The 24866-nt window shown below is 60.6% G+C and overlaps 2 protein-coding genes across 5 annotated transcripts; both read left to right on the forward strand.

Moving 5' to 3' along the window:
- Positions 1–7: 7 nt before the first annotated feature.
- UBE2J2 (ubiquitin conjugating enzyme E2 J2) lies at positions 8–15379 on the forward strand. Of its 3 annotated transcripts, none has more exons than XM_058719487.1 (7): positions 8–204; positions 4895–5025; positions 7359–7399; positions 12445–12547; positions 12633–12771; positions 13121–13201; positions 13761–15379. In XM_058719487.1, exons 2-7 carry the CDS (start codon positions 4895–4897, stop codon positions 14043–14045), a joined length of 780 nt encoding a protein of 259 aa, XP_058575470.1. In that variant the 5' UTR covers positions 8–204; the 3' UTR covers positions 14046–15379. The 3 variants fall into 3 exon arrangements, with proteins under 3 accessions (XP_058575470.1, XP_058575472.1, XP_058575471.1); XM_058719489.1 differs by lacking the exon at positions 8–204 and adding an exon at positions 216–362; XM_058719488.1 differs by lacking the exon at positions 8–204 and adding an exon at positions 369–517.
- A 3036-nt stretch (positions 15380–18415) lies between these two features.
- On the forward strand, positions 18416–23585 carry C1QTNF12 (C1q and TNF related 12). Of its 2 annotated transcripts, none has more exons than XM_058719492.1 (8): positions 18416–18913; positions 21208–21324; positions 21406–21517; positions 21609–21760; positions 22160–22343; positions 22550–22640; positions 22786–22864; positions 23406–23585. In XM_058719492.1, exons 1-8 carry the CDS (start codon positions 18749–18751, stop codon positions 23502–23504), a joined length of 999 nt encoding a protein of 332 aa, XP_058575475.1. In that variant the 5' UTR covers positions 18416–18748; the 3' UTR covers positions 23505–23585. The 2 variants fall into 2 exon arrangements, with proteins under 2 accessions (XP_058575475.1, XP_058575476.1); XM_058719493.1 differs by having other exon boundaries at positions 18422–18913; positions 22235–22343.
- The last annotated feature ends 1281 nt before the right edge of the window (positions 23586–24866 follow it).

The following is a 24866-nucleotide window of genomic DNA, read 5'->3' on the forward strand; positions in this document are numbered from 1 at the left end:
GCCCGCCCCGTGAACGGCCATCTTGCAAGCTTAGGCGGCGGCGGCGGTGGCGGTGGCGGAGGCGCAGGCGCTGCAGCGGTGCGGTGGGCTCGCTCCCGGCGCGGTGAGGCTCTCCGGCGCGGGCCACGCTCTTCCTTCCCTGCTCCGGTCTCGACCACGGCGAGCCTGAGCGCGGCGGCGGCCCACGCGCGGCGACGGGGAGAGGTGAGCGAGCGGCGCGGGCCTGAACCGGGGCTTCGGCCGCGCGTCCGCCCCGCTGGAACCGGCCCGCGCGGAGCGTACGGGGCCGCCGCGAGGCTTGTCGCCGTTCGATCTGCCGTTCGAGGGGCCCGGGCCTGGAGCTTCCGTGCGCGGAACCTGAGGTCGGTTACGGCGGGGCGCCCGGGGCTCCGGGCCGGGGTGGTCCTGCGGCCAGCTTTGGGGATTTGGTTGGCCTCGCGGCTGGGGCTCCCACGGAAGGCCCTCCTGTTAGTGGCACGCTTGCGGGCACCTCCAGGAGTAGCCGGCATAGATCTTGGTTTGTAAACGTATCCCGGGAATTGGTGTTGGGGTGGCTGCCATCGAGCCCGCCGCTTCACCCGTAATCAGTACCCAAACTGTTTCGTAAATTCCAGCAGGAATGAGTGTCCTTAGGGTTATGCCTCTTGGGGTAGTAGCTGAGAGAAAATCCAGGCCGTAAGACTGGGAAGCTCCAGTCGGCTGGCTCCACCGTGGGCCTTGCCGACTAGCGCTCACGTTGGGCCCTGGGCCAGTTCCTCGTCTGTGCCGGCCCACTTTCCACCTCTGCCGGTCACCTGCACCCTCTCAGCTTCGAGAGACGTGAACTTGTAGCTCCTTTTTCACTGGATGCCACCTAGCTGGTCTGTATTTAGTTCAAGTCCGGTTCCCAGCCGCTTTCTGGGCCCAGGCATGGAACAGCCAAAGAGGGGTAAAGCCTAGTGGGAGTAGAGCTGCTAAGTGCGTAAGAACACAGCGCAGCGATGGGCCAGGTGGGTACTGTGTTTGTTCCAGGTCAGTGAGACTTGGTGTAGTCCGGCTTTAGTAGAAAGCGTCATTGGAACACTTGCTGTGTAGGCTTGAGGCATGGTGCCTCGGGCTTGCAGTCAGCAGTCTGCTGTTTTCTGAAGTGTTGACCTGTGTGGCAGGTGCCTGAGGGGTAGTGGGACTGTCTCCACCGGCCCTGGGCCCCTGTCCAGCCTGCGAAGCAATCCCGGTGGAGAAAGGAGAGACTTCCGTGAAAGGCTCGGGCTTGGGAGTGTCACGTGCCCTTCTGGTCGGTCGGGCCAAGGTCTCATGCCACTTTGTCACCTGAATTACGCTTACTCAGAGTGGGAGAGAGGTGCGGAGAAGAGAGGAGCAGGGTGTTTGGGTGCTGGGCAGATGACAGGTGTGTCCGTGTGAGGCTGGCGGGACTCGTGGCCTGCCGGGCGTTGGTTCAGGCAGCGCTCCCTTACCTCCCGTGTGCTGACACTTTACTCCTGACGTTTGTTTTCATGCTGCACCCTTTTTCTTTTAGCATAACGCTTTTCGTGTTCCCCATCTGTGGGGATTTGCAGGGAACCTGAGACCTGCTTCACGGGTCTGTGCAGGTGCCGTAGACCAGAGGGGCCCCTGAGGGCACTGAGTGAGGCGAAGGAGGGGTCCTCAGGGAGCTTTTTCTTTGTCCTGAACTGAGTAGTTGAATCATAAATGTGACTTTAAAGAGTATGCTTTTGGGGCGCCTGGGTGGCGCAGTCGGTTAAGCGTCCGACTTCAGCCAGGTCACGATCTCGCGGTCCGTTGAGTTCGAGCCCCGCGTCAGGCTCTGGGCTGATGGCTCGGAGCCTGGAGCCTGCTTCCGATTCTGTGTCTCCCTCTCTCTCTGCCCCTCCCCCGTTCATGCTCTGTCTCTCTCTGTCCCCCCCCCCAAAAAAAAAAAAAGTTGAAAAAAAAAATAAAGAGTATGCGAGGGGCATCTGGGTGGTTAAGCGCCCGACTTTGGCTCAGGTCATGATCTTTCAGTTTGTGGGTTCAAGCCCCGCATCGGGCTCTGCGCTGACAGTGTGGGGCCTGCTGGGGATACTCTCTCTCTCTCCACCTCTCTCTGCCCCTCCTGCACTTGTGCTTTCTCTTTCTCTCAACAATAAATGAATTAAAAAAAAAAGTTGATACCTCTGAGAGCAAGAAAGAGCGAAAAGTTTGTGACTGACCAGGCAGGATCTATTTATTTTGTGTGTCTGTCCTGTAAGCTTCATTAAGCACCCAGCCTTGCCACATAATTACGCACAAACACGGTGGTATTTGAATTGCCCAGGGAATTTTTTGCGTATTACAGAGTGTTAATTTTAGGGTGAACATTTAAAAATTTTTTTAATGTTTATTCATTTTTGAGAGACAGAGACAGAGCATGAGCGGGGAAGGGGCACAGAGAGGGAGACACAGAATCTGAAACAGGCTCCAGGCTCTGAGCTGGCAGCACAGAGCCCGACACGGGGCTCGAACTCACAAACTGCGAGATCCTGACCTGAGTGGAAGTCGGACGCTCAACCGACTGAGCCATAGGGTGAACATGTAAAAGACACCCAACAAGTCCAGTGTGGCGGTTCTGCTTCCGGTGAGGTGAGCCACCTGGCCCCTTTGGCTTGGCCAGGAGCTTGGGGGCAGTGCTGCGCGGGAGAGCACTCCCTTCCCAGGCTGGCTGCAGCCTGCTCCTGCTCCTGCTGGCGCCTGGGAGGCACCTGTGTGGTGTGGAGCTGGGTCGCAGGGAGGCCTGTGGGGGCATTTGACTAGGGAAATGAGGGAGGCTCTTGAGGGACTTAGCTTTTGAGCTAGGCCAGGAAGGGCACAGGTGGGTTTTCTGCCAGTGGAGACCAGGCTGAGAGACAGCCGTAGGGTTAGGGTGAGGAGGGGGTTGGGAGTCAGACACTAGGAGGGCTCGCTGGGCTTCTTTGTCGGGGGCTTGGCAGGAAGGGGGAGGTGTTGCAGTTCAGTCTGTTTGGCTGTGGGGAGATCTTGAAATGCTATGATCAGAACTGTGGGTGGAGAAAGTTAATCTGATTTAAGTGTACGGGGTGGACTGAAAAGGGGAGACTGGAAGCTGGGGGGGGGGCCAGTGGCGAGTCTGGTGGTGCTTGATGGGAGAGGTAGTACGACCCTGCATTAGGGTGAGTGGAGTGGGAACAGGAGGAAAGGGTGGGCAATGACGTGTGCAGGAGGACTGCTCTGCAGGCCCTGGGGTGTGGGAAGCACACCAAGCCCCGGCTGTAGTGCAGTGGGTTTAGTGCTCTGAGGGGAATCGAGCCAGCAAAGGGGCAGGAGTCCAGAGACCTCTGACCTGACGGATCGGAAGGAGCTGTGGCTGTTGCCAGGGAAATGAGCAAGCAAAGGCCCTGAGGTGGAGATGATGGGGGGCGGAGGTTTGTTTGACTTCAGGTTTGTGCAGGCTGGAGGTCAGGGTCGAGATCCTGGCCGCTGATGTCCAGTGTGCTGGCAAGATGGCCTGAGATGGCTGAGTGGCAGCGTCAGTGGCGTGGAGGAGAGCAGGACAGGCATGGCTTCGATCTGCCACCACTCTAGCCTGGAAGCTGCTGTCCCTTCCCATTCCCGCATACCCCCATGTGTCCTCTGTCTCTATCATATTTTAGACTGGCAGCTTTCACACTTTATTTTTAGCAGCAGAACTTTTTTGCCTTGCTGTCTTAGGGGAAACTTCTGCATGCAGAGCACATCAGGCTGAGCTGCTCCAATGCCTGTGAGGGTGGGGAGCTCTGTCTTCTCTCTCACCATCACTCCCCTCTGCCTCCGAGCATCACTGAGGTGTCCCGGGCTCCACCCCCCCCACCCCCTGAGCCAGGCCGTTTCTTCTCGTGAATGATGGCTGCGACCTCACTCCTGGTCCTCAGCCTTCAGTGCTGTCCGGTCCCTCCCGTGCCATCTCATCTGTCTCATGCTGTCCCCTTCAAGCTCTGCTAACCTGTCCCAAGTGATCCAACAGAAAAGCTGGTCTCTCTTAAGACTTGGACCTAAAAACTTTCTGCAGTGCTATTGGCTGCGTGGCCTTGCCTCCCTGGTCAGCCTTGTCAGCCACCATTTACTGTGCTGTGGCTCCTTACACAGTGGCCCAGTGCCCTTCCCTGGACCCGTGATGCTGTCTGAAGCCTCTACCTGTGTCCTTAGCTCTGATCAGGAGGGTGCTCCTTTTGCCTCTTCCCAGTGTGAATGTCAGACTTTCAGGGCCCCCCATCTTTCTCCAGTCTCCCCTGTTCCTCCCATCCATTTTGTTTTTCAGTTACTTTTTTTTAAAGTAATTTTGTGAGACGGCACTCATGCAGGTGGGGGAGGGGCACACAGAGAGAGAGAATCCTAAGTGGGGCTCACACCGTGGGATCATGACCTGAGACGAATCTAGGGTCAGATGCTTAACCGACTGAGCCACCCAGGTCCCCCGTCTTCCCATTGACTTTTGAGCAGTAGTAGATATGTTGGAAAATGTTTAACAACAGGCTTTTGTTGGGGGCTGGTTTGGGGTGCATCCTGATTTCTGTGGTGTAAACATTTCATTAGCCCAGAGCGCAGCAGCACCAGGCCATGCTGGCCTCAGCACACCGGTCCTTAGGACCCTTTAAATTCGAGGGCTTTCTCCCGGGTAGTTTCTTTGAGGACGGAAGCGGGGCTTTGGTTTTGTTTCGTTTTTTATCTTTGACCTGGTGTCACATAAACGAAGGTTGTGGGGGGCAGACCCCCAAGGAGACTCGTCGAGTCCTGCTGGTGTGGGGGTGGGCGGCAAGTCAGGACAGCCCGCAGGCCTGGCTTCTGGGTGGCTGGGCTTAACCTCGTGGGACTGTTGAAGCTGTCTGTGGCTGAGGAGGCAGGGCGTGTCTCTCGTTCTTTGGAAACAGACGTTTGCTTTCCCTAGATGAGCAGCAGCAGCAATAAAAGAGCTCCGACGACAGCGACCCAGAGGCTGAAACAGGACTATCTTCGCATTAAGAAGGACCCGGTGCCTTACATCTGTGCTGAGCCCCTCCCTTCCAATATCCTTGAATGGTAAGGCTCCATGTTGACCATTCACCCCACGCCGACTGTCACCTGGGTTCTCTGCTCGCTTGATGGGGAGGCCCTGGTGCTCCTGTCCTGTCGTGGCATTGGGAAGGGTGCCTCTGTCTGTACCGCTTTCAGATGCGGGCAGGCTGAGGCCTACGGATGAGGCCTGGTTGTCTTCCTGATGGGCGGCGGCTGGGGCCACCATGGGGTCTTCCTTGACCTCTATCCCCTGGGTCTGGAGAGAGCACGCTGGGGAGCGCCTCTCGGGTGGGTCTGTGGGATCCATAGGGAAGGCTTCGGGGCACGGCATAGGTCTCACGGCTGTTGGTGGAGAAGTTGCATTTCTAGACTCTCCTTTTGCTCTTTGCGTCTTGGTGCTGTAGAGTGGCCTGTCCTGTCTTAGAGAGTTTGTGACAGAGGGTCAGGGGCCCTGATGCTTGGGTTCCTGGCGCTGGCTGGGGCAAGTGCTTGGTAGCCCTGGCCGACGTAACAGGCTCTGAGCCTCACGCACACTCGCTTCATAGTGACTTTCAGGCTGTGCTCAGGTGTGGCCTTAGGAGGTTACGTGCTTCTACAGAAATGCTGCCCTTACCAGATTTATCGGTTCTGTGGGAAGTAAAGTGTAGGGTTGAGATAGTAAGCATTTTCTGTGTGAAGGGTATTTTGTCCAGAGAAAAGGAATTTAACTGAGTTAAAAGCTGTTCTTTAGATCGGACAGGTGTTTGGACAGGTGTTCACGGGTTCTGGATCTACCTTCCTCAGCTTGGGGAGGAGGGGCTGCTCTGGCAGGTGAGGGAGGGTTTTCAGGGTGAAAAGGGCCGCGCGGGACTGAGGCTTTGGGGTTACAACAGAGCTTCCCCGGCCCCCTGAATTGGCAGATGGAGGGACAGCTCCCACAGCAGCCGCAGGGTCGTCCTCGTTGTTTGGGGAGCCTCTCTCTGCCTGTGAGTTCAGATCTCCAGGTTCAGTCATTCACAAGGAGGATCGATCGCTGAGATTTGTTTCCATGGAAAACCAGCAAAATTAGCAAAGGGACAGACAGTGCGCTGGAGTCGGAGTCCATAGGAGACCGACACGAGCCCCCCCAGCCCTGCTGTGACCACACACATGAGGTGCTGTCCCCCAGGGAAGCCTATCAGAGACCCAGGACGCAAGATTTCCAGTTGGAGCAGGTCATGTGCCTCTGCCCGGCACCTCCCAGTGCTCCAGACCCCCAGCAGGGAGGCTGGCTTCCTTCTAGCACGATCCATGTTGTATCGTTGGCATAAACAGTTTATGTTGCATCAGGGTGGTGAGCCCCTCTCCCCACTCTGGAATCCAGTTCCCAGACTGGCTGGGGACGGTCGTGTCCGGCCTGCTGGCTGGGCTCTGTCACCTGCTGGGGGTGTCCCCCGAGTGCCGTGCTGCTTGGCCACTCAGGCTGCTGGGCTCTCTGCTCTTGCTCGCTGCCCCTACCCAGTGTTCCCAAACTGGACCCCGGAATTGGGAGCAGTGACAAATTAAGGCCACGTTCCTGGGTGTGTCACGTGCTTAAGCTCTGAGGCTTGTTCCTGGTCCACCAACACAGGATGGCAGTGTTTGCGGAGTAAAACATATCAGCTGGCATGTGTTTCATCCACGACGTTCAAGTGGCATTTGTGGGAAGAGGGGTTTCCGAAGGGATGCTTAGTGACGTGCTAACAGCTATGTCTGATTGGCTCTACGTTCTCTTTTGTGCTTGTCTCTTCTGTTTGAAAATGCTTAAGTCCACACACCTCTTGACATGCGGCCGAAGCTCCTTATTTGCACGGGACAGTGGAATCTGTGAGTGCCGCCGCTCGTGGTCTGAAGCACGTGGGTCCACCTGGGCTTGGGCTCTGTGTGAGGACTTCAGTGACAGTTACAGGCTATCCCTGTTCTCCTGCGTGAGGCCAGCTGCTCTGAGGTCACACGTCTGCTTCTTCTAGAACATCAACACTGGGGGACACAGAGCCACCTCGTGTCACCTGCTGTTCCCTGCTTGGCCTACTTCGTGATATTTGGGCACACTGAGAAGTGCAAGTTTCTAAGTGCATCTCAAGAATGTGTGTGAAATTAGCATTTGAAAATTTGTTAGTGGACTTTCATGGTTAGAGAGTGTTAGTTTCTTAGGTGTTGCAGGCACGAAAGTATTTTGTGGAGGACGTGAAAGATACGGTTCCTAAGACCCCGTTAGGAGCGCGTAGACCGCAGCGCAAGTTCACCTGGGATGTTCGCACGTCTGGTTTCGGCTGGACCCCACACCCCGGCCGCGGAGGGACTCAGAACTCGGAGTGTTTGCCGTCCCTAAAGCCAGCTCATTTTCTTCTCTCCCTCAGGCACTATGTGGTCCGAGGCCCAGAGATGACTCCTTATGAAGGTAAGTGAGTCTTCAATCTGAGCGAGGGGAACAAGAGACCTTTTTGTCTTCTGAACAGACCTCTCCTGTCCGGCACTTCGTGTCTGTGACTCACGCTCCAGTCTGCATGTCCGTTAGTAACATTGCACTTGCTTGGAGTCTGTCCTCGTTACTTCAGATCCTAAAGCGGTTTAGTCTTCAGGGGCTTTCTGTGAGTCTCAGAGGTTACCCAGGCTCTGACGTGAGTGGGGCCGGAGCCGGAAGACAGACCTGGTAAGCCGTGCAGTGCAGCCATTTTCTCCTGCTGTGTTCAGACCCGCACGAATGTTGTCGGGAAAGAAAGCCGTGGTTATCGAGCACTCGCCCTGCCGAGCCCTCTGAGCCACGTGGTAGCCCCTTCGTGTGGATGGGGCCCCGAGGCTCACGGGGAGGGTGCAGGGTCTGCCCTGGCACAGCCGGGCACCTCTGCTCTCCTTGTTCTGCCGGGGCTGACCTGGTGATGCTGCCCAGTGTCCTCTGGTGTCATTTACAAAGTAGACCTGGGATTTTTCAGTCAGCGGGTCGGGGGCCTACAGGGAGCCTGGCACCAGCCTCAGGGTTCAGGCCAGGTCGAGGGATGAGCCGTGGTGGGGCAAGCCCAGGGCAGAGCTGTGGCCGGGCTGTACCTTCAGCTCTCCAGCCACTGGGTCCTCACTTTGAGTGGCATCTGCCTCCACATGGGGGTTTTGCGTAAGATTTCACTGGAAAAGAGTCCGGCTGCTGGAGAAGCACATTCGAGACCCACTGCTCTGGACCATGAGGGGAAAGCTGTGGGTGTGGGTGGGTGGTTAATAGTGGAACTGGCCTGGCTCTCTTGAAGGTGGTTTGGCACGTGTGTCACCAGCCTTATGAGGACTCTCCTTTGACACAGGAGTCTCTGTTCTGGGAAGACGTGTCCTGGGGAAACAGGTGCAGAAGCCTTTCTGTAGGGTGGGTGTGTTAATAGTGTCACACTGGGGGCCGCCCTAGTGTCCAGCAGCGGGGTGTGGGCTTGATGGGCTTGTGGTGGGGTTCCTAGAAAAGCAGCGGCAGATGGGCTTCAGGGCAGCCTGGACAGGTCATAATTAAAATGCTTGTTAAGGAGGCTCCTGGGTGGCTCAGTTGGTTAAGTGTCCAGCTTCGGCTCGGGTCATGATCTCACGGTCCGTGAGTTCGAGCCCCGCGTCGGGCTCTGTGCTGACAACTCAGAGCCTGGAGCTGCTTCGGATTCTGTGTCTCCCTCTCTCTCTGCCCTTTCCCCACTTGCACTCCATCTTTCCTTCTCTCAAAAAGAATAAACATTAAAAAAAAAAAAAAACTTGTTAAATACATGTGTGTTTCTAACAAACTAGGAATGAGCATGTTTTCTTTCTCACAAGTGGGATTTTAAGGTTTTTTTTTAATAGTTTTAATATTTTTCCAAAAAATTGTGAACATTTAGTAATTTTGTAACCAGGCCTGTTGCTGCTGGAAGTGAACCTGGACAGGGGTGGAGGTGGCAGGGGGAGGAAAGGGCAGGCCCCGAGTGGAGGCTGCCGGGCTTGGGACCGCAGGAGACCCCACCCCCACCCCCACCCCCAACCCCCAGACCCAGCCCTGTCACCAGGGCTTCTTTATGTGTGGTCCTGCCCTGTGTATCTCCCTGCTGGTCATGGCCTTCAGGCTGTCTCCTCAGAGACCAGCTTTTCCTGCTGTTCCTCCTTCCCCTTCTTTCTTCTTTCTCTCTCCCTCCTTAGCCTTCTCTCCCTCCACTGCCTGCCTCCCTCTTGCCCCTCAGCACCTGCTCCTGTCTCTTCCCCTGCTGCGCATCCTCTCTTGCGCTCAGGGCCGCACTCTGCACTCTGTAGCCCTGCCTTCTGCTGACCATTCTCCTCAGGGTCGATGAGGGGCCCCCTGAATTGTCAACCGGAGGGATGGCTCTCCGGCCTCGGTGTCTGGGGTTCTGTGGACTTTGATGGTGTGGGCTCCTTCCTCCACACTTGCTCCTTCTCTGGCTTCTGGATGTTCCGACCCCTCCTTCTCAGTCTCTCATGGCTCTGCACCCTGGCCATGTCCGTTCGGCTCAGCATTGGTTGACCACCGACCCTGTCCTTGCTCTGGGCTCTGCGCCCACGCTACTCCTGGCCGATTCCAGGCACACCGATCCTGACGGTTCAGAAGTGGCTTCCCGCTGGTACAGGCGTTGCTGAAGATTCTCCCTGAATCGATCTGTGGATTTTACCCAATCCTGTCAAAGTCCTGGCACAGCTTTTTGTAGACGTACACAAATTTATTCTGAGATTTTTACTGTAAAACGTACACGGAAAGGCAGAGGACCCAGAGCAGTTGAAACAAGAACAGAGTGGGAGGAGTCAGTCTGCCTGGCTTTGAGATGCCTGAGCTTCGGTCAGCCGAGTGTGGAGGGAAATGCGGGTCAGTGGAACAGAGAACCCAGGAGCTGCTTGGCACCGCGGTGGCCCACGGATCTTTTGTTGTTGTTGCAACGGAGTTGCAGAAGCAGTTCAGTGGAGGAGGTGCGTGGTACAACATCGTCCCTTCCCGGGCGCGGTCCTCCCTGGCCTCTCTCCAGGGCCACCGTGCTCTCTGGGGTTTCCGCCCCCGGGGCTCGGTCAGGGCTGTGCCCTTCGCTCGTCGGCCTGTGGACGCTTGGAATGAAGGATGTGGGAGCTGCTGGCGTGGGGGGTGCGTGCGCTTCTTCTCTGCGCTCCCCAAGGGCTTGACCCCTGGGTGAGGCTCCGCCCTCCCACGTCCCCTGCTTTGCCTCCTTACCTCTCAGGACGAGCCTCCCCCACAGACCCTCCCGGAGTTCGTCTCGTACGCTTGACGCTGCACGTCTGGCCGGGGGGGGGGGGGGGGGGGGTTGCGTGCGTCTGCGGTCCGGCGCGCGCCGCCCGCCTTGAGGTTGCTTCCCCGGTTTGCGCGGCAGCCGGTTGCCTCTCTGCGCGGCTCCTGCGGGGCGAGCCCTTCCCTCGGAGGGTGAGCCGGCGTTGGCCGGCTTTCACCTGCGTGTCTCTGTCGGGTGGACGCAGGAGGCGGGGCTGCCGGGTCAGTGTGGGTGTTGACGTTCCCGCGCTCGCCGCATGACGCGGGCCGCATCCTGCTGCCCACCTGCCCTCCGCTGAGCTGCGGGCGGGGCCGTTTCCTGAGCGGCCGGCTCCAAGCGCACGTCGGCCGAGCCTGCTTCCTCTTGAGAAAAGCGCCTGTTTGTATCTCTTGCTTATCTTCCAGTTGGGCTTTTCTCAGCGATTTCGGCCGACTGTGCCTTGAGTGTGGTTCATAGTGCTAGTTTCTCGCTCGGGGCCCGTCTGGCTGTTGAGTCGGCCTCACGGGGGACGCTCGCTCACGTCATCCCTCCAGTCCTGGCAGAGCTTGGAGTGGGAGACGGCACTCACGTGAGGCGGCCGGGGCGCCACGACCCGTACGAGACGTGGGGAGGCCCGACCCGAGTGGCGTGAGAGCAGACGTGTGTGGTGCGTCCCGGTCCTTGAGGTGGGGCCCCACCCAGGGTGCTGGGGACGGCAGGGGGCCCGGGTGGAGGACAGGGCGGCACTCCTGAAGCCTCGCTGCGCAAGCACGCACGTGCACACACATCACTGGGTGTCCGGTCAAGTCACGTCCCGTGTCGCCTGCCTGCAGTGGGCCCGGGGCTTTGCGTTTCCGGTAGGCTCCCAGGTGCAGCCCCGAGAGAAGGGTGTGAGGTGAGGTAGCCCGTGGGACCGTGAGCTGCGTGGGCAGGGGCCAGAGCCTTGAGGCCCGCGAGGTCATCCCGAGTGAGCAGTTTGGATCAGTTTGGAGGCGTGGCCAACAGGGCTTGCTGGTGGAGGACGTGGGAGGTGATGGCCGTGGTGGGGGCAGGGAGGCAGCGGGACCTCCCAGATTTTGGTGTGAGCGGCTAAGAGGGGGGAGTTGCTGTTCGAGGGAAATGGGTATTGTGTCTTGGACCTGTCCGGGCAGTGTCGCCCGGATGGTCGGCCCGTGGGTCAGCAGTGGGGGGAGGAGCCCCAGAGGGCCAGGTGCAGGTGCCAGTTGGAGATATCCCCGTGTCACGTGAGCCTGAGGACCCAGAAGTGTGAGTGGTCAGGGAGGGCACCAGAGGAGCCAGCGGCCGGTGCTCGGGGCAGTGGGACGGGAGTGGGGAGCCAAGGTGGGGTGGCGCCCAAGGAGGCAGGGGGCGTGGTTGCGAGGTACAGGGCGGGCTCTGCTGACCTCCGTGTCGGATTTGGGGGACCGCGGTGGGGGCAGGAGCCTCGGCAGGGTGGACCTGGATGTAGCTCTCAAGGGGTTTTACATAAAGGAGGGTGAGTAGCTGGCAGGAGGGGGAGTGAGGTGGGGTCAGGTGTGTTGTTGTTGTTGTTGTTGTTGTTTTTTAAACATTCATTTGTGAGAGACAAAGACCCAGCACGAGTTGGGGAGAGGCAGGGACAGGGGGAGACGGAGAATCCCATGCAGGCTCCACATTGTCAGCACAGAGCCCGATGCAGGGCTCAGGCCCACGAATTGTGATACCGTGACCTGGGCCGGAGTCAGATGCTTAACCGGCTGAGCCACCCAGGCGCCCCTGGTTTTTGTTTTTCTAAGATGGGAGAATCACATGATGGCAGTTGGTTGCTGCAGGGTGTCATTCGGTGGAGAAGGAGAGACCAGGAGTGCGGGGGAGGGGTCTGGAATAGGGGTGACCTCAGCCGACCTGCTCAGGGGTGGGCGAGAGGACCCAGTGAGGAGCTGGGTACGGCTTTTCCTCTGAGGCTCTGTTCTCAGTGACAGGGGGCCCGGGAAGGGTGAGCAGGGTTGTGCATGTGGGGCAAGGGCCACTCTTGATTTGTGGTCATGAGCCCCCAGTGAGACTGCCAGCAAGATGCTCGTGTCCCAGGGGTGGTCAGCCGCTGGGCCCGGGATGAGGGGGGCGGCGCTGGCAGGGTGGGGGCAGAGTGGGAGACTGAGGGTCGTGGCACCAGCCTGAGGGCTGGAGCGGAGCTTGGTGCCTGGGGCTGCCCCCACAGGGGGTGCACTGTAGACCGTGACAAGGCTCTTTCTCTGTTTTGCTATAGGTGGCTATTACCACGGAAAACTAGTTTTTCCCAGAGAATTTCCTTTTAAACCTCCTAGTATTTATATGATAACACCCAATGGAAGATTTAAGTGCAATACAAGGTAAGGCATTTCTGCCGTGCTTCTCAAGTGTGAATGTGGTCATGACGAGTGTGTGAGCTCTGTTGAGGGGGTCCCTGTCTTGCAGGCTGTGTCTTTCCATCACGGATTTCCACCCAGACACGTGGAACCCGGCCTGGTCCGTCTCCACCATCCTGACTGGGCTCCTTAGCTTCATGGTGGAGAAGGGCCCCACCCTGGGCAGTATAGAGACGTCGGACTTCACGGTGAGGGGTGGAGAGCGCACGGTTCGCATGTTGGGGGGCTCCCGCTCATGTCCTCGGCAGTGGGAAGAGCAGGCCGGGCTTCCCTCCAGGGACAGCACGGTGTCTGGTCCTTGTCGACTGGTCTTTATTTTCTTATTGTCTAAGTGGGAACTAAGTTTCGTGTCGTTAATTGCTGATAGTGAAAGACGAATAAGCCTTGATGAGGCTGAATTAGTTTGTGGTGAACGGCAAGTTTATCGAGTGCTTTCAGCAACACGAAGACAACAGCTTTTGAGGATAAGATGTGTGTAGAATTTGAAAGAGTTGAAATTAATCTTCAGGCTGATATTTCCCTTCTGTTTCTTCCTAGAAAAGACAGCTGGCTGCACAAAGTTTAGTGTTTAATTTAAAAGACAAAGTCTTCTGTGAATTATTCCCTGAAGTCGTGGAGGTAAGGCACAGATGCTGGCGGTCCGTTTTGCGATGCCCTCGCCAGGAGCACTTCCAGATTTGATTCTTCCAGAGAGAGAACTGTGCTGCTGTGTGTCCCTTTGCTGCACACACACAGCACGCAGGGCGCCTGTTCTCACACGCACCTGTAGGTGCTGACTGGCAGGTGCAGCCCTGCCCCCCTCCTCAGGGCGCAGGGCTCCTCGGGTGGGCTGCTGGGCTGTGGGGAAGGGCCTGCCAAGAGGGGCTGGCGTGTACCCTCATCTTCGCTCTGGAGCAGGGTAGGCTGCACCCAGGTCGAGGCCACAGTGATTCTGTGTCGCTTGGACCTGCTCAGTCTAGGCCCTGAGAGGCGCAGGCTTGGTGTTTTTGACGAGTCCCTGGGTCCCCTCGTCTGTTAAACAGAGTTAAGAGCGCCTCCCGCTTCCGAGGGTGAGTGTCGGGCCGGTGACCACTGGCCTCCCAGGCAGGATCTTTGTGGTGGATCTTAGGACCCTCCCTTGTCCTAAAGGAAGCAGTTTGTTTAGACCAAGCCTTGTTCCTTTCTGTTTTTATCTTAGGAAATAAAACAAAAACAGAAAGCTCAAGATGAACTCAGTAGCCGACCCCAGGCTCTCCCCTTACCAGATGTGGTTCCAGACGGGGAAACACACCACGGTCAGAATGGGCTTCAGCTCCTCAACGGGCACGCGCCGGGGGCCGGGCCGCACCTCGCGGGCCTCCAGCAGGCCAACCGGCACCACGGACTCCTGGGCGGCGCCCTGGCGAACTTGTTTGTTATAGTTGGGTTTGCAGCCTTCGCCTACACGGTCAAGTACGTGCTGAGAAGCATAGCGCAGGAGTGAGCCCCGCGCCACAGCCGGCAGAGGTGGTCGAACCGAGGGCACCGCTCCCGAGCTCGCCATGGGCTGGCTGGACGTGCCGCCAGGCGCAGGGTGGACCTGCCTGACTTCTGGGGTTAGCTTTTTAAAAACCTTTAAAAGGAAAACAAAAACCAAAGCGTGTAATTTGGATTTAGAGGAGGTGCAAGATTCTCAGCTCCCTGTCCTCGCCCTGGGGTCTGTTGGGAACCATGGAGCTTGGGTGTCGAGGAGGGACCTCATGCTTTGGTTTTATAGCTTAATCTCCTGTATCGTCTTTCGGACCTGTTTTAGTAAACTTGTTTTTCATTTTACTAGATTTGGTCACTTAAAAATACAAAAACTCGATTAGCAAATACTCTGCGTGCAATTCTTGGTCCAGTGGAGCCCTGGCTCACCAGGCAGGAGCAGTTCCCACAGCTGTGCCTGGCCAGAGGGCCCAGGGGCCTGGCCAGGGGGCCCAGGGGCTGGCCAAGGACGGCCACGGACGGGGGTCCAGGAGACGTGGGGGTTTGGCCTCAGCGTTTGAAACGTGTTTGCATTCTCTTGGAAAGAAGCAATCCTTCCTGGGAAAGTGGGTTCTTGTTTTGCTGAAGTTGAAATTCCACATCCGCTTGATGTCTGACCACAAGGTGGCGTCCTTTGTTCAAAGAGCCACCCTGTCCTCTGCGGTCTCTGCGGTCCCGAAGGCTGCTTTCACTTTACCCCCCCCCCCCCCCCCACTTTCCTCCACACCTATGCCAGGCTGGGCTCCCCACTGCCACCTCCAGGTTCCTGGCTACTGCAGGGGTGACCTTTGGTACCCACAGGACATTTCCTCTGACCCCAGCAGCCCCATGGAGTTCTGCACCTGACAGGCTCCCCTCACACTTGGCCCAGATCTTGGGTGTACCCTGAAGATAGGCTCCTGTGTTCCTTTTCACAGCTGCTCCCCGTCCAGTGTGGGCTCTTCCCCTAGAAGACCACACGCAACTGGGCATCCAGAGGAGGTGAAGGCTGCCCCGGGAGGACTGGCCTGAGTTGCGGGCGGGGCTGGTGGGGTTAAGCAGGCTCCCTGGGTCGCTGATGTCTTCCGTTAAGCGCCTGCTTGATCGTTTCCCTTGCACGTTATTTGGAAGCACTATGTCTGTGAGTCATGGGCTGAGGTGCTGTGATTTCACTCCAGAGGCCAGAGGGGGCTTCAGGTGCAGCCATGCACTTGTACATCTTCGACTTTGGGTTTTGATCAGTTTATTTAAAATTGCCCTATAATTTACCACTTGTGTGTATTTAACCCACTCGTGTGAAAAAAAATCTTTCATTATATCTTTGTTCCTAAATTTTGTGCCGTTTGAGTCTCTGTTGGCGGAAATGCAAGTCCGTCTCAGCCCGGTGCCAGGCTAGCCGCTAGCCCATGCATGGGCAGGCCAGCGGTTGGGCCTGTGAGGGGTGGGGGGGCTGGAGCTGCCGTATCTGCAGCTCGGTGGTGCCCCAGGAATAACGGCGGGCCCTGGTGGCAATGCTGCTGGGCCTGGGTCCCTGTGTGGGCGGCGCTGGGCAGTGGCGAGGCTCTGCTGTGCTGGATGCCGGGCCTTGCCTTCTGTCCACACCTGGCTCAAGGGTGCGTCTGTGGAGGTGGGCATCTGATCAAACACTTAGTGTTTCCTGAGGTTTTTGAGGAGGTAGATGGCTTAGCAAACATTTTACTCGACGCGGGTTATTTCTTTGCTGTATGTGAAATCTCAACTATCAAAAACCCTTTGTCAGTAGTAGAGGTAGATCGGTGCAGTACAGAGCCTTCACCAAGGGTCCAAGGCGGTGTGCTGTCTGAAGTGACCCGAGATAAAAGATGCACTTGGGCACCTGGCTGGCTCAGTCGGAAGAACGTGCGACTCTTAATCTCGGGGTTGTGAGTTTGAGTCCCGCGTTGGGTGTAGAGATTGCTTAAAATAAATAAAAATTAAGAAACAAAGATGAACTTGTCCTGTGGGGCTACACGTGTTGCTCCCTCTCGGAGGAATCGCTGGCCCCTCGTTCTTGTGTGGGGTCCCCGGTGGAGGGCAGTTGGACCCCCTTAGGCCACCCATTGGACGTGTGCTTCCCCAGCTGGCCCGGCTGAACCCCTGAGAGTAAGCCGTGCTGTGAAGTCTCTGGATCCAGGGGGAGAAGCCCCCCCAAAAAACTGGTCCTGTATGGACGCCAGTGAAACAGTCCCGGAGGTGTGCCCTGTGGTCCCAGAGAAGGGCATACCCGACATTTATTTCTCCCCCAAGAAACTTCCCAGGCAGCCGACAGGTCTGGGCTGAGGCTGGAGCGGCCCTCCTGGTGCCAAGGGCATGACTTCAGGCAGCCCGTTGTAGGGACGGCACCCAGCATGTGGGCTGTGGCTGTGTGGCAGCTGGCCTGAGCCTCCCCTGTGCAGGCAGTTGATGTCTGCGGCAGTGAGGCGTGGACGCTGGAGAGCAGGGTCCCTATGGTGGTTCCCGGCAGCTCCCGTGCTCACTGGGGGCGCTGGGCCCTGGGAGGACCCATGGGATGTGGGGGAGGGGGCACTGAAAACAGAGACACTGGACACTTCCCTGACACTGGACCCAAGTCTAAGGGGGCAGTGACCTCATGCAGAGCATGACTTGGCTGCGACTGCTGGACCAGTGGGCCGAGGAAGTGGCTCCTGCTTCCTGCTTGTTCTCAAGGTGCCTAGGGATGGGAGCAGAGCTCATGGTTCAGGCATGGTTGGACCTGTCTGAGGCCCATTGCCATGTGGCTCCCCCATCCTGCTTCAGAGGCCCTCTGCTGTTGGCCTGCCTTTAGGAGGACCGTGCCGGAGGCTGGTGCAGCTGGCAGTGTCCACACGGCAGCCAGAGACGGCGCATTGCCGATGGCACTCCAGTGACGCACTTTTGAGCCTCGAAGGATCAAGCTGTCAGGATGCAGTTGATGGGAGCACAGGTTCCCAGCCTGCAAAGGGGGGTCTGGCAGCTCAGGAGGAGTCTTCTTGGCTACCTTTCCTGACCCGGTGTTGGGTGCAGGGCACATCTGGGGTTCCACGGGGCAGGGCACAAGGGGATCTTCTGCAGTGCGGCGCCCCCCTCGGGACCCGGGCGTTGGGAGCTCACCAGCTGGACACCCAAGAGACCTGAGGCTCCCAGTCGTGAGCTCAGGGTTCACCAGAGCCGGCCTCTGTTGTCCCTGGAGGTGACCGACCATCTCTGCCTGAGCCAGCAGAGGGGACGAATGACCCTGGGCGGACACTCCTCACACCTTCCCCACCAGGCTTGTCTCGGCGCCTCAGCATTCCTGGCAGACATCGGGAAGTTGAGGGGTGCCTGGGGAGGACTCCTCCACCAGGACCGGTGTGCCCCACCTTCCTCTAGGCCGGACTGCAAGCAGCAGCTCCTGCGGGGGCTATAGCCATGGCTCTGACCCGTCCTAGCCTCGGTCCCCACGCAGGCCCTCACCACGCGGCGAGTGAGTCTGTGCGGCTCGTTGGCTTGCGCTGGCCCTGGCGGACCCGTTGCCCGCGGCGTGCACCCTGGAGGTGGTTCAGGATGGGTCCCAGCTCTCCCTGGGGACCCGCCCACTGTTGCTCAGGTCCAGCTGAGGGGAGATCCCGAGCTCCCTCTCCTTGGGCGGACAGCTGTGGAGGAAACCGGCTCCTCTGGCGCCACACGGCCACCCAGGGGCTCACACTTGTGCTGACCTCCAGGTTGGGGTGCAAAGGCCTGGGGACTCCGCTCCCTTTCCCCTGCTGGCTCAGGACCATCAGAAGCACAGAGGCCTGTTTGGGTGAGGGCAACCCCTCAGGCAGTAAGGGTTGGCCTCGTGCCCCAAGAAGAGGAGGGGGCAGAAGGACGTTGGGGCGGCCAGGGCCACCCACCGTGCCTTTGCTCTGAGGTCAGTCAGTCCCTCCCCTCACTAGCCAGGCTCCCCGCTAGTGGAGGGCCAGCGCCCACTGCCAGGACAAGGCTGGGAGCCTCGTGGGTCAGCTGTCCTGCTTCCTGGGTCCCGCCTTTCTCAGGAGTGGGATCTGAGCCAGGCTTCGGGGCATCGCCGGGACCTTGGGGTAGGGGTTGCTGTGTAGAGGGCTTGGGGGGCCCGAGTGAGGTGGGTCATACGTAGGAAGGGCAGTTGGGGCTGTTGGTCCTGATGGAGGGCTCCCCTACCCTGGGCCACCACCCTGAAGGGGCTGGATGTGAGGTGTCAGGAGCTGAGCTGGGAGGCAGGTGGGGTGAATTCGTGTTAACAGTTTCCAGGGTGAGTTAGCCCTGGGGGGGGGGGGGGAAGGGTGGGGGCTGTTTCCAAAGGCTCAGAGCGCCTGCGGGAGGCACGGCCCCTGCTAACGCCCCGTCCACGCCCCCGGGCGCCAGCGGACCAGCCGAGTGTGAGCCCTCCCCCTTGGAGCTTCGGGGAGGAGGGGAGGTTTTATTTGGCGGCGGCGCGGGCGGCCAGGGCGCCGCGTGTGAGGGGAGGCGGGCGCCGGCCCCAGCCTAAGGGAGCAGGAGCGAGTCTGCCGTCGTCGTGCCCGCCCCGCCGCTGCTCCAGCTCACCCTGTGTGCACATGCACCGGCAGCAGCCAGGCGCCTCCTGGGGCCGTGTCCCTGCACCGGGGCCCTGAGTGCGGCTGTGCTGCTGCCCCCATGAGCACACTGGGCTGTCCCCACCCGCAGCGCTGAGCCATCACCGAGGTCCGGAGCTGCGGGCTGGCCGCCATGCACTGGGCCCGGGCTGCCGCAGCCCTCCTCTGGCTGCAGCTTGTGCTCCTCGGGGGCATCAGGGCGCGGCGGGAGCCCAAGAGGCCACGGCAGCCCGGCCAGCGCACCGAGCACCCCACCGCCACCGCGTCCAACAGCGAGGGGCTGCCAGGCTCCCCCAAGGTACATGCGGGCCGGTTGCACGTGGGTGCGGGTGTGCACGCCATTTATAGACTTCAGGGGGGCCCCGGCTCTGCAGGCCTCCCCATCCTGTCCCCACGAAGTGGGACTTTGGGCACGATTTGCAGCAGCTGCTACTGGGGCATCCATGGGGCCCCCCTGGCCCAGGGGAAGGGGCGGGGGAGGAGAGGGACTTCCCAGAGGGGTTACAGTAAACCCTTTGAAGCCCTAGGTTCCACGCGCTGCCGTTTGGTGTAACTGCTAATTCAGGAGTGGGTGGGGAGGAGTTCTAGACTCCTCGTTGGGAATCCAGGTCCCCCACAACTTGAGTGGCTGGAGAGGCCCAGGCTAGCCTGGACCCTGTGCTTCCTGGAGGTCCTTACCCTGATCGCTCACTGCGTGGCCAGCACCCTCTCCGGCCTCTGGCACAGGCTGTGTTCCTGGTTATTGCAGTCCCTCTGGCCCCAGTCTGGCCCTGGGTCCTCTCTGAGACAAAAGTTCCCCGCACCCACCTCAGCGCTGGTCCTCCACCTTTCCTGCACCTTGTATCTCCAGAGGGGGTCTCGGAGCTGACTCCAGCAGGCCTGGTGGCTTTGTGCAGCTGCCCACCTGGGGGCCGCGGGACTGGGAAGGGAGAGGCCGTTGCTGGGACAGGTCCCCCACCCCCCCAGCCCTCACGCCTTTGATCCTGGCCTCCAGCCTCCCAAGGGCGTCTCTGCGGCGGCCAGCCAGGCTGCGCTCAGCCCACGCGGCCCGTTGGAGCCCGGGGCCCCGTTTGCCAGACGGGCAGGCCGAGCCGGAGAAGAGTGGGCTACCCGCAGCTTCTGGGGCTGATTCCGGCCAGTCACCCAGGGGAAGGTGCTTAGTGGTCGTTCCCTGCCCTGCCTGGCACGAGTCAGCCTGGGGACAAACAGGAAAATCTCTATTCCAGGAGTGGTCTCTGTGGGTTGGGGGGCTGCCATGGGACACGTGCCCCGGACAGCCCTCCCCAGACACTGGAGCTCCTGCTCTTCTTGCTAGGGATGAGCTCATCTTCCACTTGTCCCCTGCTCCTGCAGCCCTTGGCCCCTAGACGCCACTGATGTACCGGTCTCTCAGGGCTCCTGGGTCCCTCAAGCGTGGCCAGGGTGGGTGGCAGCCGGGGGACCGGGCAGATACCAGATATGCGAGGAACCAGGACATTCCAAAGTTTTTTTTTTGTTTTGTTTTTTTTAATCTTTTTAATGTTTATTTATTTTTGAGAGACAGAGACAGAGCATGAGTGGGGGAGGGACAGAGAGAGGGAGACACAGCATCCGAAGCAGGCTCCAGGCTCCGAGCTGTCAGCACAGAGCCCGACGCGGGGCTTGAATTCACGAACCGCGAGATCATGACCTGAGCCGAAGTCGGACGCTCAACCGACTGAGCCCCCCAGGCGCTCCTGGACATTCTGAAGTTCTTGGTGTCCTTCTCTTCTCTGGGTGGAGCCCAGACCAGGGGTGGGAGGTGCCCTACCCTACCTGCCCTTCCCATCCCCCCCAGGATAGAGACTTGGCCTGGTCTATGGAGAGGAGGCCCTGGCTTTCCCAGGTCAGGAGGCGGCACCTGCCCCGGGCGCCTGGCTCTTGCTATGCTAGGGACTGAGGGCTGACTGCCGGCCTGGACCCCGGGTCAGGACTGCTCAGCTTGCCCTGCCTGGGTCAGCCTGAAGAGAGCGGCCAGGACTCTGCGAGCCCCATGGTGGTGGCTCTCGCCCAAACCTCGCTCCAACAGTGAGGTGGACTGGCCAGCTGTGGCCTGGGTCAGAGCCTGAACAGCAGGGCCGGCTGGGGGGCCAAGGCCACCAGCTCACACACTCATGTCCAACACAAAGCAAGGCCTGTGCCTGTCCTCCCCCTGGTTTCGCATGGCTCTGGGACTCTCGAGAAGCCCCACAGAGAACTCGCTGCTCTTCACTGCTGCCCACCTCAGCCAGGGCCAGGCCTCTGTTGGGACTTGTGGGGCTGGTCTTGTGTATACACAGGTGTGCCCATCTGCTTGGGAACAGGGTCCAGTGGGAGGGGACACGGTCGCTCTAATACAGAACCCAGACCACGGTGCCTGGATATCAGGCCCCGAGCCCTTGTCCTGTGTCTCATCTTGGTCTGGGTCCCCAGGGGTGGCCCGCGGTGCCCCGTTGCCACTTTTCTTGTGTGTACCCTGAGTCCTGCCCAAGGTGGCCTGGGCCCTGAGGTTCCCCGATGTCCGCTGGGGGCAGTAGGGCAGGACTCATTAGGGCCCGGTGGCCAGCTCACTAGCCCTGTTCCCTGGCCCTGCAGCCGCCTGAGGCCTTGGGGCCTGAGTTCTCAGATGCCCACATGACATGGCTGAACTTTGTCCGGCGGCCAGATGATGGGGCCTCGAAGAGACGGTGCCGGGGCCGGGACAAGAAGTCGGTGAGCCCCGGGGTCTGAACCCAGGGCAGGGGTGGCTGTGGCTCCAACTAGGACCCTCACTTTGCTCCTGCCTCCCCGCAGCGAGGCCTCTCTGGCCCCCCAGGGCCTCCTGGGCCCCCTGGGCCCCCCGGCCCCCCCGGTGCAGCAGTCAACCAGGAGGCCCTGTTGCGAGAGTTTCAGGAGATGCTGAAAGGTGAGGCCCCTGTCCCTGACTCTTCCCGCCTGGGGCCCCGGGGGTGACCCCACACTGACCCCGAGGTGCTGCCTCACCCTTTTCCCCGCAGAGGCCACCGAGCGCCGGTTCTTGGGGCTGCTGAGCCCCTTGCTGCCTGAAGGGACAGGCAGGTGGCTGGTGGCTGAGGCCTTCCACTGTGGACTGAAGGGCCCTACAGTGGTGGACGAGAGGACACTGCTGGAGCTGCGTGGCTTCCAGGCTGTGAGTGGGCTCGGGGGCTCGGGGGGGCCCTGGTCCTCTTGGGGCATCTGCTGTAGGCCTTCCTCATGTACCAGCACGGGCCAGCGGGGTGCGTGGTGCTGGGTGGGCTCCCCACCACTGCGGGGGTGGTGCTCACAGCCAGCCTGGGACAGGCACCCAGCACATACATGCAGGGGGAGGTGACCTAGGTCAGGGTTAGCAGGTCTCGTGTGCCATGACTGGGGGGGACCCAAGGTGGCCGGGAGGCAGGGATACCTTTCCAGGTGGGGGCTCTTGAGGGTTCATCCATCCCTTGGGGCCTGGAGCCTGTGCCCAGGGGCCCAGAGGGGCATAGACACGTAGGTCACCCCCCACCTTGCCCACCTGGGGCCTGCTTGGGGTGGCGGCTGTTGGTCACAGGCGCCTCCCCCAGGCTGGATGTGCAAGATGAGGGCCCAGGCGCTGCAGCTGGCTGTTCACCTGCTATCCCTCCAGCCCACTGCCCAGGGCGCCTTCCTGCGGGGGTCCGGCTTGAGCCTGGCCTCGGGCCGGTTCACAGCCCCAGTGACCGCCATCTTCCAGTTTTCTGCCAGCCTGCACGTGGGTGAGTGGGGCCGGCCCCCAGACCTGGGTCCTTTGCTGCAACCCCACCTCCCTGGGGGTCTCACTCAGGGCCACCCTCCCCCAGCCCTCAGCCGCTCCTGGGCCTACATCTGGCAGTGCGTCCTGAAGGCCCCCAGTCCCAGCCCCCTGCCCCTCTCTGCTCCGTCCTCCCTGAGGGCTGTTGCAGGCCAGGCCCTGTCTCCACAGACCACAGGGAGCCGCAGGGCAGGCCACGGCTGCGGGCTCGGGACACAGTGCGGGCGCTCGTCTGCATCGAGTCCCTGTGTCATCGACACATGTGAGTGGGCCTTCCTAGGGGGCACCCTGAATGCTGGGCGGTCGCGGGGGGTGGTGCCCCAGTGTCGACCGCGCTGTGTATGGGGGTGGGGTCCTGGCCCCGCAGTCAGCTGTGCCCTCACCCCTGTCCTGCGCGCCCTGTTCAGGTCCCTGGAGGCCATCTCGGGCCTGGAGAGCCGAGGCAGGGTCTTCACCATGCAAGTCCAGGGTCTGTTGCACTTGCAGGTGAGGCCAGGGGGCTGCCCCGGGGGGGGGGTGGGGAGGGCGGGGATGGGGGTGGATCCGAGGCCCGGAGCATCGGCCAGATGACCCCTGGGGTGGGTGCAGGTGAGGCCAGGGGGGCGCTGCACCGGAGGGGGGTGGATCCGAGGCCCGGAGCATCGGCCAGATGACCCCTGGGGTGGGTGCAGGTGAGGCCAGGGGGGCGCTGCACCGGAGGGGGGTGGATCCGAGGCCCGGAGCATCGGCCAGATGACCCCTGGGGTGGGTGCAGGTGAGGCCGGGGGGGGGGGGGGGGGGGGGGCTGCACCGGAGGGGGGTGGATCCGAGGCCCGGAGCATCGGCCAGATGACCCCTGGGGTGGGTGCAGGTGAGGCCGGGGGGGGGGGGGGCTGCACCGGAGGGGGGGGATCCGAGGCCCGGAACATCGGCCAGATGACCCCTGGGGTGGGTGCTGTGTGCTGGGGCTTGAGCTTCATCCCTCCATGCGCTCCCCCGGGGCAGGAGGGTGTCGTGGGTGGTGACATCCACTGTGGGGTGTCTGCAGGCTGGACAGTACGCCTCCATCTTTGTGGACAACGGCTCTGGGACAGCCCTCACGATCCAGAGTGGCTCCAGCTTCTCCGGCCTGCTCCTGGGCACGTGAGGACCAGACAGGGCCCCCCACCCGCCCCCCACTGTCCTCTGTAAAACCTGTGGTGACAGCAATAAAGAGCTCTCAGCCCTCCCTGTCGCCTGGTCGCTGTGTAGTCATGGGGGTGGGGGGCGCAGGTGTGGCCCTGGAAGGACGTGTGGCCTCATGTCCGGCCTGGAGGCAGCGATCTGTGGACACGTGAAGGGCCAGGGGCCCAGACCCGTTCAGCACCAGAAGTTGGTCAGATGGTGGCCAGATGCCACGTGCCGTGCCTGTCTGGGGTGCGGAGCGCGAGGTGGGGAGCCCTTGGGAGGGCCTTGTCCCGTGGGGCAGGTGCGGGGAGCCCACGGGTGTGGGCCACACCCAAGATTGCACGTGCGCGTGCAGGTCACCAAACCCCACACGTGAGCCCAGAGGGCGTTCCTGCCCACGCTGGGGTGCTGAGTGCGCCTGTGTTTGCGGGGCGGGGCCCAGGGTGGTCCAGGCCCAGGCCGGCAGGGCACCTCGCTGACCCCACTTCTCCTTGGTGGCTGCCGCATCAGGTGGATGCAAACCCCAGGTGGGGCGGCCAAGGCCGTGCCCGCCCATCCTGTGGGTTTGGGGCCCTCTACCCCTACCCCGTCTTGGCTCCAGCAAACCCAGACCAAAGAATGTAAATCGATCTTGGGATGTCTGGGCCTCCGCAGAGCTGCTGAGATACTATCTCTGGTTGGCACCTGGGTCCTCGGCAGGCGGCCCCACCTGGAGGGCTGAGGTGAGGCCCCTGACCCCTCCACAGAAGCCTGGGGGCCGGAGGTGGGGCTCGGGTCCGCAGCAGCAGGGCCTGAAGCCCCATTTCCAAGGCTGAGCAGGGAAGGGCCTCTTTCACCCTGTAGATGGAGGGACCGGGCAGGTTGAGGTTGGAGCCCAAGGGCCGTTGTTCAGCTTCTCCCCCTGGGGACCCTGACCCCTGGGGGGGGGGGGCATGGCGTGGGGGGGGGCACGGAGCATGGGAGGGACCCTCCCTGCAGCCTGCTGGGTAATGAGGCGGGACAGCAGTGGTGCCAGACTGGCGCCAGCCCGTGCAGCCCAGGGTTTGGCCGATGACCCACCCCACCTCTCTCCCTGGTCGTCCCAGGCTGGCGTCAGGGGCTGGGGGGGCTGAGTGGGGGGTGTCTCTGCTTCAGCTGCAGGCACCGGCCTGGTCTGAGTGGGGATACTCTGGTAGCTTGTGGGGGTGGGGCGTGGGTGCCTTCCTGGGGTCTCCAGTGAGAAGGTTGGAAGAGGGGGGGCACACAGGGGAGGCAGACGCTTGGGAGGACACAGCGTCCCCCACTTCCCATGACCGAGGTCCCGTACCAGGCTGGCCAAGCTTGGCTTGGCCATGGGCACCAG

The sequence above is a fragment of the Neofelis nebulosa genome, chromosome 2 (assembly GCF_028018385.1).
Source record: "Neofelis nebulosa isolate mNeoNeb1 chromosome 2, mNeoNeb1.pri, whole genome shotgun sequence".
Taxonomy (NCBI): domain Eukaryota; kingdom Metazoa; phylum Chordata; class Mammalia; order Carnivora; family Felidae; genus Neofelis; species Neofelis nebulosa.